Consider the following 13310-nt stretch of genomic DNA (forward strand, 5'->3'; position numbering starts at 1 on the left):
GAACAGCCTCCCCCACTGCAGCCACACAGATCATTTAGCAGAGACCTGCGAGATGGAGTTACCTGTGAAGGTGTTGCCGCCCTTGTACCGCAAATTTCTCACGGCCTCCAGCACCTGGTCCCTTGTAGAGTAAGTGCTCAGATCCCACTCTGTGCGGGGATCGCTGCTGTACTGGGACAGCCCTGGGGAAGGTAAGAGCTATGGGCATCATGCAAGCCAAGGTAAGATGCAAGAGGAGACCCGTTTTGGGGAGGTGGTGTCAGGCTTGCCATGGAGGATGCCACAAAATACTGAAGGGGAGTTGGGGTGAGCAGATTCAGTTTCTAGCTCCACTTCTCTGCATGGTCCTTGTCATGCTGGCAGCAAAGCGATGCCTCAGACCCCACTGGGTACAGTGGGACTTGCCCCTGCGGTGATGCTCTGAAATATTTGATAAGGTCTTGATGTTAATCGGCTTCAAACTAGTCAGCTGCAAGGAATGGGAAGAATTTACGCTGTCCTGTTTCACGTACAGCCTGTCCAGCGTCAGCATCACTCAGAACTGGAAGCAGTGCCGTTCTTAGCTGAACTCAAAGCAACTCCAGCGCGGCATTGCCACCGCATCTGTCTGTGCAGTGCTGTGGAGGCTGAGCACCTCGTCAGAGCTAGGTAGCAAATCCCAAACGCATCTCAGCACCAACACCTGACCTCGTGCTGCCCAGAAAATATTGCTTCTGTTCACTATTACAGCCACTAGAGGCCAGGGCTTGCTACCAGGTGGGAAAAGTTGTCAAGAGCAGCAAGCAGGACACCACCCTAAAGGAATAAAAGCTCCTTAGAGGAGCACATAACCACAGGAACAGAGCCCAAGGCTCCTTCAAACACAGACTTCCCAAGGTCAGGAAACAGAAAAGTGTCCTACCTACTCTTATCTTGTCTTGGGCAATACTGAATGGGGAAATCAAATTGCTCAGAAACTCCTTAATGAGCTTGAAATTGTTGCGTCCGATGCTCCAGGATCCATCCACAAGCAGGACGATATCAGTCATTGCAGATGTGTTGCACTGAAACTGGGAACCTGGAAGGTATAAGGTTTGATATTGAGAGAAGCAATTGTAAAGGAGGAAAAACTGCTTCAGTTTTAAGATAAAAAGAAAATCTGCAGTGAAGGGCCTTGTCTGGGTGGTGGATTGGACCATCTGCCAGCCTGACACATCCCAGCATCTTGGGAAAACCGCATGGCTAAGGGTAACCCATCTGAGTACCAAGAAATTGAATGGTGTGCAGCTGCATTTCTGCAAAGAATGGGTTAAAGCTGTCAAGAAGTCTGTGCCTAACCCAAACACTGCTCTCTGCAAGCTGTCAGCTCCATTACGTCTCAGCCCCAGCCCAGCACTTCCCTTTTATCTAGCCTAAGTCTCCAAGAATTGCAGGTGATTGCTTAATTCCATTCCATCACAAGATCCCCTGTGGGCTATAATTATTTTGTGGCTTTATATTAAATCCAATCTCTCCGTAAAAACCTGCTGGCATCACAGATACTCAAGCCCTGCCTTTCTCCCCACCCCAGACCTGCAGCTTAACAGAGGATAAGACAGGGCATGTTGCTGATTGAATGCATTTTCCCCGAATATTTTTCGGATGGGGGATCTTTCATCTTTGGTGGAGGGAAATAGATGATCCCATCAAGATTCAGTGGGCTGCAGAGAGGTTACTCTCCTATCTCTTTTCACAGCCATGGATTCCTATTGGTCTCAAGGGACGAAAAGAGGATGCTCTGGCCAATCCCACTCCCACCCCTTCAACAGTGCTGTGAGCCATCTGCCCTGCCATAGTCTCAACTGATGAATCTGAATGATCATCATGGATCAGTTATCCGTGAAACACGAAGAACAAGTCCAGAAGGTGGAGCAGGTTGGGTAATGAACAGCACTTATGTGCTTCTCTCCTTCTGAAGGCTTGGGAAAGTCCATGGCTCCAGGGAGTCTGTTGAAGAATACAAATTCTTACGTGGATCTGTCAGAAGCAGGAGGAGTTGGCAACATGAATAGAGACAATAGTGGCAAATCAATAAATTAAACCGTCTGGAAGGAATTTTTGGCCTAGTTCCAGTTTGCCTTAAAATCTGTGATGTTCTGCAGAACTCCAAACTTCTCCAGTGATTCCTGACAGTTCCTCAAAGCATGACCTAGCAATTATAAGCACTATGAGCAGCATCTGTACTCTTGAAAATCTTGGTGACAGAGGGTGGGATGGAAGGCTTGTATTCAACAAGCTTTACAGAAAACAGTGGGGAAGGAGCAAGACGTGTTTGAAACCCCTCTCACCTCGCCTCAATGAATCCTTTGTGGGTTTTTCTTTTCCTAGAGACTCTCGCTCCGAGTTTGCAGGAGTGCGCTGGGATGATCTTGTGGTTGTTGGTGTTGCTCCTGTCACGCTGGCCTCCAAACTGGGCTGGTTTCTTGTGGTTCCTCCTGAGCCCTTGGGCTGAGTCCCCTTCTGCCTTTTCTTTTCAGTTTTGTCCTTTGCTGTGCTCCAAAGAGAAAAAACCCATTGTCCCTAGCTGTATTATCCCCATGCAACCTGCTGCAGTCGTCAGCTGATTTCAGCCACATTTGAGAGAGGTGTAGGGGGCTCAGGGAGGATAAAAGTCCTACAACCTTTTGCAAATGGGTGGTTAGGCAGAGAATACAATCTTTGTTCATGCCTCTCTGAGAGGGCCGCAGGCGGACTCATGAATTAATAATGATGTCAGTAATGGATCACATCAAAAGTTTGTCCTTGCCATTATCTTTGCTGATGAAAAATAAGGAATGTTTACAAAACATAAACGAGGGGAAACATGTCATGGCACCTGATACCCAAGGTACTCTCCAGACCTCAGCAATGTGTGACTCAGAAACATCCTATGTTACTGTCAGTCTTTTTGTGTAATGGCCCTGATAGATCTTTCTTCCATCAACATGTATAAATGCTTTTTGGAACCCATGCAAACCTTGTTGGTAGACACATGAGAATCTATGCAGTTATATGCAGTCCCCAGCCATAGGGGAGAGCTCACACCTTCTTGTAGACCATCTGCAGCCTAGGAAATCAGGCATCGTTAGCCCCAGTGCTTTGGGAGCAGCTTGTTCTCAAAGGATCCGCTCTCATTTGAAGGATTTGATTCTAGCTGCTTAATTTGAATACCTGTCACCCCCAGGAACACATGGATGTGTTTTGTCAGGCTGGACAGTTTGGCTGGCACGAGGGGCAAATAGGTTTAGGTTGCTTACTGTGTTCTTGTGGTTCAGAGAGGCACGCAAGGGACGAGACTGGGCTAGCATGTCTCACTAAATGAATGTCCCTGATGAAGTAGGGGTTGCAGGGGGAGGGTGGGATTGGTTTTAGGGACAGCTGGGCACCCACCTGGCTGTGTCAAGACAGCATTCAGGGGTGGTGGGGTGGCCTCTGCCACCCCGCTGTGCTCGGCTGCTGAGCTCCCTGAAGAGGTGAGATTCTTTCCTGAAGCAGCTCCTGAGTTTCTTCGGTTATTTCTAGTCTGGGATGCATTTTTTAGCTCCTCTACTGTAGGAAAACCAAAAACAGGGAGAAAGAGTCAATCTAGACAGGTCTGTGAGTCACAGTCCATCCTTCATCTCCTGGGTCTTCACCATCCCCTTTTCTAACCTTTCCACCAAAATAATAACAGGCTCTGTGATTGCGGCATAGGCTACAGGGCATACACTGGAGGATGAGCTCTTTGGAGCCACATCTCCAAGAACCTCGGAAGCTCTCTGAATGGTAAAATGCAGTGCTCTCTACTTACTCACAAATTTCCTTTTGGCAAACAGGGCTTCCTGGGAGCCGTTGAGCACATAGACCTGCAGCGTGTATTCCTTGGTAGGGCTCAGCCCCCCCACTGTGGCTTTGGGAGTCTTGGTTTTCAGCATGACTTCTTGCTCCGAGTCCCCTGAGGTGGGATGAAACCACAGTTCAGAGACTGTTAGAACTTAAATTTAAGCTGACAGTAGCAAAAGCACAGCTGAAATGCAGGGAATGTCTGCCTAGGGACCTCAGTCAACTCTTTTTTTTTTTTATTATTTATTTTGTGAATCTCTGTTTTTTACTCTTTTTCCCAATCCAGAGTTGAGAACGTCTGGGTTTTTTTAAATCCCTGATACATGCCCAAAATGGAAAACCAGCTCCCATCCAGCATTAGTGCAGCTATCACCAATTTCTCAGTTGCTGAGTGAAAAGCTGGTCTAAAGATGGTAAAGACTGGGCAGTTACTAGTAAATACTACTTATGAAAACACCCAACCAATTGATGTGCTTGAGATACATGAGAAAGTGAGGAAGTGGCTTGGTGGTTTTGGAGGTCATCCCTGGCACTTGGGACTCCTCTTACTTATCCCAGCCACTCTCGCTGTGCTGTCTCTGCAAGCCCCATCTCTCCCAAGGGCAGCTGCTCTCTGCAAGGAGACAGCTCATTTCTGGGGCCGGCACTGCCTCCAGACCCCTCCAGTCATATCTTGGGGCTGTGGGACCTGTCCTGGGGCTGTGATGCCTCAATCAGACGGGAACTGGGGCATTTCTGTGCTGGCACAGCATCCAGCAGATAAAGCAAGGCAGCTCTGCAGAGCAGCAGCCAGTGCTGCACCAGGGTCTCCGTGCTACCCAAAACAAAGGGAGAGAGGCAAACTAGCTCCCTAAAAACCTCTGGTCTATGTATTTAAATTATGGACATGGATGCGTTTCTGACCCAGCCATCCCTGCGCTCATGCCTAGGGCTGGAGACTGGAGATGGAGCTCCCCAGCCTACGCAGAGGGAAAGCCTCAGGCATGCGCCGGGAGCGCTGGCGGGGATTCCCTGCATTCCCGGGATGCTCATCGTTCTTTACGGAGCTGAGGCCCAGGGAGGAGCAGGGCAGGGAAGGAATGAGAAACCTCCTGCTCCAGCTTGGGAAACAGGTGGGGGCTGAGCTAAAAGCGGGTGTATGATCACAAGAGCTCTGCTGCACGCACTTCTGCCTGGCAGCTCCCTTCTCCGGCTCGCTGGGAGAGCGGCAGCAACCAAAAACCAAATGCCAGCCAAGACTAAGGTTGCCTCCAACCATTGCTCCCCACCGAGGGACGTCGTGTCCTTCCAACACCACCAGGTTCAGTGTCCAAAGTCAGAGAGCTGGAGCTCGGCCAGGGCAAGGAGCCAGGGGGCTCAGCCGCCCCCACACACATGGGATCAAGGACTTCCAGACAATGAACCTTTTCTCATCTTTTTTTCCTTACACAGTCCCAAAAAGCAACACTTTCTGTCTAAGGCTTTCCCGTAGGATGAAGGGGGATGAATGTCATCTCCCTCTTGTGAATGAGTGATAGAGGGACTGTGCCTGCACTGACGTGGCACTACGGACTGCTCTCACGGTGGCCAGAAAGTCTTCTTGTCCGTGCTGCATGTACAACCCAGTGGAAAGTTTTGAACTTGGTAATCAACACTTGAAACCAGAGCAACCAGTGGATAATTCCCTCTGCCTCATCTCTATCACCTTAAGATCTAAATAATGCTCTTACTCAAGTCCTGTTGTCCCCGAGTCAAAAGGTGGAGCTCAGTCCCTCACTCATACACAAATCTCTGCTGGGTCTGACGTCCAACATTAGCACATACCTGCCATGGGCTTTACCCGAACTTTGTAGCCATTGATGTTCCCTTCGGTCTCTTTCCATTTCATTTGGAGCCTGTCTTCCGAAAGGACAGTGAGTTTCAGCCGGCCTGACCCTGGGGAGGAGGAGACGTGTCTGTGCTGTTATGGAGGCAATTCCTCCCTCTGTATATGCACCCACAAAACACCACATATGCTATCATCTCCTCTACGGGTATGGGAACAGTTGCAGTGCAGAGGAAACCTTCACCATCCCATGCAAGTCCTCAGCATCCCCTGACGCTGCATGGAAATTTCTGCAGTCCCCCTGCACCTCTGCTAGGAAACCCACCGCGAGTCACTGCAAATCTGTAGCCTCCACCCTATGCGAAGAGGATTTTCTCAGGCGCTCAGATAAGACCTTAATAGATACTGCTGCAAACAGAGAAAATGGCCTACCATAGAGGTGAGGGCTTTCTCTGCACCCCTCATATTTTGGAGGACTCTCCTGGGAGCTTTCATGCAGAATGGTTATTTTCAGCAAGTGCGTTTAGTGCAAACATCTGATGTGGGAGGGTGGGAAGTAGATACAAGGGCTCAGTGAGGCTCTTCAATAGGCTTGGGCTGCTGAGAAATACAAAAATTCCCCAAATGATGGATCCCACACTTCTGCAGAAAGATCACTTCAGAGGCATCTCCAAGGACCAGTTGGGTTTAGAAAGAAAAAAAAAAAAAAGGGAGGGGGGAAGAAAACAAGAAAGAAAACCTGATTGTTTTCTACGGTTCCTGGCAAGACCATAACTCATGGGCACCAGCTTGTATCAATTTGCTGCAGGGAGCAGCAAACTAAATAACAAATCCTAAGGAAAAAAATAAAATCAGACAAGGAGGTAAAAAGAAGAAAGAGCACATTCCCTTATCATCTCCAGATTTCACAGATATCTTTTAAACCCCAGCTAGATGTCTGAACTCATATGTCACTCTTTGAATCAATGATTCCTTGGTAAAACATAGCTCTACTGTCGTACAAATGTCACCATAGGAAACCTTTTCACTTGGCTGGATATAGGATGGCAACTCAGCAGATTTATTTCCCCTCCTTCCCGACACTGTACCTACAGCTGCCTTTCCAGCAGGCTGCCCTAATTTGCAATGAGTGAGTGCATCCTTTGCCCATCCTCTGTAAGCATCTGCACTCAAACACCCCCCCCATTTGCAGTTGTTACCAATCTCTTTCCCTTTACCGTTACTCATTACAAAAGCTTAAGGTGACCTGGAGTGTCCGGCTCAGTGCTGGCAAACTGTGTTGCACAGGACTCCTCAAATCCCTGATCTGGTCTTGCATGATGCCCAGATGTCTCCTGACATCTTTGCCATGAAGTCACAGCCCAGAAAGCAGTGAGAGCTGGCAGTGAGGGCTTGCTTGTCTCAGCCCAACATCTGTGCCTTAACCTTTCCTTGCAGAGACTTCCTGCAGGCTGCCCAACAAGCAGATAACTATTTTGGGGAAACAAAGCTCAGATTCACATCTCACCCCGGGCAAATCTGAAGGGGAAGAAAGAAAGAAAACATGGGGAAGAGGGGTGAGGGGCAAAATCAAATCCCAGAATCACGCCTAAGAGAAATGGTAAGAGATCATGGAACAAGGAGGGGAATTCATAGTTAGATTAAACATGGAGCTGTCTTCTTTTGGCCAAGTGTGGTCCAGCTCCTCGGCCATCACTCTAGGAGCCCAGAAGCTAAAAAGGCAAGAATGTCCCCAGACAGATCAGAAAGGACAGCATCCTCTAAAGCGCCATTATGTACTGGATGCAAATGAACGCCAGTGCCATGAAAGCTCCACTGTTTCCCTGCCCTGTGTTGGATGTGTGCTATTTGATGCTGTAACCTTGCTCTCCAGCTGATAGGGAGTTAAGCCCAGACTTAACTGCAGAAGCTGGTCTGGAAGATACACAGCATGGAGACATGTCTGTCCAAACTCTGAAGCGGCATCACCTCTCTAGAAACCTTTGTGCTGGTCAAACATAATATAAAGCTGCATCTTCGACATCAGAAAGGCTATGGTGGGGTGCTATAGGTATTTTCTGGTCATTTTTCGTACCATGGGAGCACTATATGTTACAGGACGAATGCGCCTCATGTGCTTTCTTCTCCAGATGTTGCACCATGTATCACCGTATATGCCCAAAGCAATAGTTTCAGAGCACAGTAACTAACAGAAGCAAGACCCTTTTTCTTCCTATTTCTCAAGCTCCATTTGCAGATCACATAAGCACCCTTCGTTGCTTTTATACAGGCTGCAATGCATCCCTGGTGCGAGGGAGCGGCATGCTGAACTGCTGCCAGTGATGAGGACAGGCTTTGCAGGGTGGGGAGGGATGGAGATACTCTCCCCAAATGGGCCCCCTCATCTCCCATTGCTCTTCGTGGGTGGGAACAGGCTGTTTGGAGCTTCACCAACAGACACCAGAGCACAGCAGCCCCCTGAAATCCTGCGTGTGATTGGGAATGTCCCTCACATGCAGTGTCACTGCCAATGAGAAGGGCTCGGGCAAAGGCTGGGCTAACCCAGGGGACAGCCAAACCGTAGGGAATTGCCCAGAGCAAGGGCAAGGAGGGCTCCTTACCTTGGCCCACTCGTCCCCACACATGGCTCGCCACAGGCAGGCAGGCAAAAAAGAAACAAGTGTGAATCAGCATGGTGACCAGGACCTACAAAAGGACAAACGTCAGGAAGAAGTAAAAATTACATTTCACCATGTTGAAACGCAGTTTTTTTGCAGTTCTCAGTTAAGGGACCACAAGCTGAGATCTACAGCTCTATGTATCATTGACAGCACTGAAAGGGTGGATGGAGAAGCACATATGAATTTTCCTGCAATTCCTATATATCGTTTTATATTCTCGGTCTCTCCAATACAGGTGTTCCATGACTTGGACCAGTACCAAATTGCCTTTATAAACCTGATGGGGAGTAGGCTTTGACCTAGTACACTCCTCTCAGCCTGCTTGGTCCTGGAGGTGGGCACTACTCTTTTGGTAGGACAATCTCAACAGCGGTACAGTAGGTGCTGGGCTCTGCTCTGATCATGGCAACATTGGCCAAATCACTGGACGGACATAGATTCCAGAACAACTTCTGGTTTAAATCGTACAGAAGTAATTCATTCCGATTATCATGACCAAAATCAATATAGGTATAAAAACACACAGCACCTTTCTCACGTCCCTGCAATGCACGCACTGATCATCAGGGGAAAAGCATTTAGAGGAACACTCTTTGGCAGACAAGCTCCTCACACCACAGATTTAATGACCCCGCGGTCACTGTGATAAAGCGATTATGCAGCAGGAGGGATACCACAGACCCAGCTGAGTTTATCTGTCAACAGTTTAGAAACAATTTCTTATTTTGCAGTGGAGTTCCCGAGAAGTTACATTCAGGACTTGTTGAGATAGCCTTGTTTTAACTTGCTCACCTGAACAGACTGAAAACTGATGCAGTTACAGACTTAATCATGGCAGAGCATCAGTTTGACTTAGAAATAACCTCTGCAGCATTGACAAAGCTGGCGGGCTAAGGGCAGCCAGCCTACAGCCGACAGACCTCGAGCACCTTCAGTTATCTTTGCTGGCCTGGATTTCAGTTTTATTCAGTTCATATCCTGTCACGGTTTAACCCCAGACGGCAACTAAACACCACAAAATCCAAAACACAACACTACACCAGCTACTAGGAAGAAAATTAATTCTACCCCAGCCAAAACCAGGACAGGTCAGAAATTTTACGTTAGCATAAAACCACCCTGATGCGAACAGTGCCTCCCCCTCCTCTCAGTCTCAATATACCAGGTTTAAAACATATGCTCTTGGCCTTTTGCAACGCATCATTGGCATCTGTCATTTTTGTGCTACACATTTCAACCTTATTGCTTTTGGCAGAACCAGACCATACACAAGTTTCTTCTGCTGCTGTCTGCAGTGACATTTCGCTTCTATTCATTTTGATGGACAGGTATTTAGAGGCTCCTGGCAAATGCCTATTTCCCTTCAAATACATCAGCTTTTTAGTGATTTCAAGGAAAAATAAATATGCACTTGAGTGACCCAGCCATGATCTCCCGGGGTTTAAATCAGTTCTAAATTGCTGTAAGAATGAATGGAAAAATATACAAGTTATAACAGGGAGATGTTAACTACCCTACTCAGTCTGTGATTTCTTTTTTTTTTTTTTTTTGATTGAAGATCAGGTTGTATGGAACAACTGCAGTGTAACTGAAGCCCTTAGCCATGGGGAACACTTGCTTTTTTCTTTCCAGCTAATAAAATGAAGTCATTGCTTATAAAAAACAGCAAACATTTTACAGGTGGGTGTCAGGAATCTGGCTGTCACCTCAACAAAAGCAAAGCCGGCCCTGGCTGCAGAGGTACATGTGGCAAACAACAGCAAGAAGCCTGCATTTTTAAAAATTCCCTGAATCAAAAGTCCATTTGTGCCATTTTGCAATGCCACCAAACTGCTCTTGATTTCTTTGCAGCTTCCCTGTGGCTCTGCTGGCAAACGGGATGCCAGACTCCGGCAAAAGTGTTTGTGGATTCTGTATGATCTTTTCATGTTAACCAGGATAATTTTTTTTTGTTGTACGGGATCCGAAATCGGGTGAAATAAACACATGGACTTCTCCAGCCTGCACCGAACTGCAGGGTCTGATTCAGCCAGGATCTTCCACCCTGCTGTGTCAGTAAGGATGGGTTTAATATTAGCCCGGGTTGGATCTAGTAAGTCCCAATGTGTAGATCTTTACTGCGACTGAAGCAAGGAGCGGGGACTTCATCTCTTCTTCCTAGCTCAGAGGCAAACCCATCGCTATTTTGCCTCTTCTCCAACTCTCATTTTCCTACCTGTAAAGCAGGAATAACCGATGCACCTGTCTGAAATGGTGGAAAATACATGGCTGGAGAAGCTATCTCTTCCCACCCTGCAGAATTCCCTCTCTGCAGGTTACCTGCTGGACCCCAAGCCCCCACTTTGGGTCTCCATGGTCCCTTCCCAACCATTTCTGCCCTCGCTGGTGCCACCATCCAGCCATCCTGAGCTCTGGACCCCGGGACGGAGGGGACCACAGTGACATCAACCTGCTGGCGGGCAGGGAGCCTCCGGCACGCCGATGCCTCTCTCCCATTACTTGCCCAGGGAAGGAATTTGGAGACAGCAACACATGGAGCATGTGGTGAGTATTTCCAGGACCTGGAAAATGGGGGGGGGGGGGGGTGCACAACCCCACTTCCCACTTGCCCCAGCTGTGTGCTCAGAGGGGATTTGGAGGTTAAGGCAGTTGGAGATCCCCTTATTTGTACAGGGAATTTTAAGAGTAGTCACTTTAATGAAAGGAAAAAAAAAGTCTATGCAAAAAATCCCTGCCTTGTGTTTAAATCAGCACAGCTAAAGTGGGGATCTGAGGGCACCATGAATTATTTCCACCCACTACAGCCACAGTCTGGGGACATTTCCTCATCCCAGAGGCCATCACCGTCTCTGCACAGAAGTGCTGGCAGGACCAATGTCACCTCATGGCCTGCTCGCTGCCAGACACGCAAGCAGCGCCAGGGACAGCCCTGCAGAAGAGACCAGCGACCTGCCCGAGGAAGCCAGCTGCAGGGAATAAATCTGTCCCACACTCCCCGAGTGATTTGACAGCTAAACGACCTAAAACAGACTAGAAAAATCACATTCGTCAAACCCTTCCTGTTCTCTCCTGGAAATCTCCTGTATTTCAGTTCCACTATTGAACAAAAAGTCTCAATTATCCCAGCACCAGTCTCAAAAAAGTGAGGCACAAGTTTTACTTCTAGGCTGAACCTTTGCAGCTCCCCTCAGCCCAGGCAGGCTTTAGGAACATCAGTTTGATGCAGACCCACACCATACCTCCAAGTGGGAAAAACCCACCCAGAAACTGCCATGGCTAACAAACCCTGCCAAGTACTGTCCTCTCTGGCAGCAATTTCCCACAGGTTTTATACTATTAACCACAAAATAGAAGGAAAAAAAATCCAAACCAACAAAGAAAGTGCATTTCTCACAGCCATCGCTCCAAAAGAATCCCTAAAGCAGTCCTGGCAATATTTAGAGCTGACCTGCAGCAAATGTGAGCCTTGAAGCTACTTCACCATAAGAGGAGGAGACCTGCCACCCCTGCGCAGCATCGGCAGCGCTGCCCTGAGCTGAGCTGCACCAGCTCCAAAGTTTCCCAGAAAGCAAAACCCTGCAGAAGTTCCCTGCACCGCCAATACCCACGCATGCCCCAAAACAACCCAGCCCCTCCTCGGCATCCCTGCGATCCCAGTCCCAAAGGGAAACGAGCCACAGACCTCTGTGGAGCGGCACGGCTTTCCCTGGAATCGGTCGGGAGGTGCGACGAATCCAGCTACATTCTTAAATTGTGGGAGAAGCAGCCCTGGCGCCTCGTCTGCTCCTCGGCGTGATTAGAGATTTCGATTCCCAGACGTCAGGAGGGATAAGGAAGGGGAGGGAGAGCAGGGGAGAGGGACAGTGATTCCCCCACCTCCCTCTCACCACGCAGCGGAGAGCGTCGCTTAGCCCCTGCGCGCAGCCAGATAAAGCGTGCATGAAAAGGGAGAGACTGCTTCTACGAGAAACAGTAAACGGCTTTTAGTGGTTTTCCTAACTAAATACCAAATATATGTCTAGGAAGCCGCACACTGATTTCCTAGAGCGCAGCAACAAGTCGTGGCTCCCGCCCACTGTCAGACTCCCAGGGATGAAGTCAGTCCGGCCCCATTCACATCCCATGAAATATTTTTGAGCGCCCCGCATTTGCACTGAAGGCAAATTGCATTGCATTTGTTTAAGGAAATTAAGCACATCTGTAAGTTTTGCAAGGCCAGAGGCTGAATCATGAACTGGAGCTCGACGGTGCTGCAGACTTCCCAGCTGTGGGATACAGCCCTGACCTCCGCCGGCATGTGGTCCCCAACCCCAAGAGTGCTTGGGAGAGCCGCCCAGCTCCGCGCCAAAACTTTTTCTGAAAGATTTTGTCCTCCTTGCCAGGAATGGAACAACTGACAGTGGCATTTCGCATTACAAATGGAGGCCAGATTTTCAGCTGCATCTCTGGGGACTGTCAGTACCAGTCTCCCATTGCAACAGAGCTAGCTGCAAGAAACTCACAATTGCTGGTCTATAGGAAACACAGGCACCTTTGAAAGTGTCAACTCAGATAGAAAAAAAAGTAAATTATAGTTTTTAAATACTTGTGCACACTAAAGAAACATTTGGTAGTTCATTGCCATTTCGCTTTATAATCTAGTAGGTATTTAAAAGCATCACTATATACAGGCCAAAGGATAACACCAAAAGGAATCACTTAAATCTTGTTAAGACAAAACATGGAGCATTTGGTAGCCTGTGGAGAGAGAGTTGTCACTGCCCTACATGTATATATCACAAATTACCTCTTCTGTAATTCCTACTGGATTTCAGTAGTTGCTCAGATTTGCTACAGCTTACTTTAAAACTAGGAGGAGGTGAGAAAGGAAAGAGCACAGATCTCCTGCACTTCGTTTTCAGGGAATTCAGTTCCAGAGCTAAAATGTGCGCTCTGTTCACGTCAGAAAAATCTGGAGCTGCTTCCAGTGCTTACGTTCAGGTTGTTGTTTTCTGGCCTACCTTTCCCAAGGTGCCCACAAAATGCTG

General features: G+C 48.2%; 1 protein-coding gene across 1 annotated transcript in view; it reads right to left on the bottom strand.

The window, feature by feature from the left end:
* The window catches only part of COL20A1 (collagen type XX alpha 1 chain), a 52615-nt gene extending 40319 nt beyond the window's left edge, over nt 1-12296 (bottom strand). The window contains exons 1-8 of the mRNA XM_009912615.2: nt 11966-12296; nt 8224-8308; nt 5623-5733; nt 3788-3931; nt 3388-3546; nt 2307-2507; nt 902-1057; nt 63-182 (exon numbers count right to left, since the gene is read on the bottom strand). Of these exons, the coding sequence (XP_009910917.2) occupies nt 63-182; nt 902-1057; nt 2307-2507; nt 3388-3546; nt 3788-3931; nt 5623-5733; nt 8224-8296 (964 nt within the window). The 5' untranslated portion in view covers nt 8297-8308; nt 11966-12296. The remainder of the gene's footprint in view (nt 1-62; nt 183-901; nt 1058-2306; nt 2508-3387; nt 3547-3787; nt 3932-5622; nt 5734-8223; nt 8309-11965) is intronic.
* Nucleotides 12297-13310: the final 1014 nt, after the last annotated feature.

The sequence above is a fragment of the Haliaeetus albicilla genome, chromosome 2, assembly GCF_947461875.1.
Source record: "Haliaeetus albicilla chromosome 2, bHalAlb1.1, whole genome shotgun sequence".
NCBI classification, from domain to species: domain Eukaryota; kingdom Metazoa; phylum Chordata; class Aves; order Accipitriformes; family Accipitridae; genus Haliaeetus; species Haliaeetus albicilla.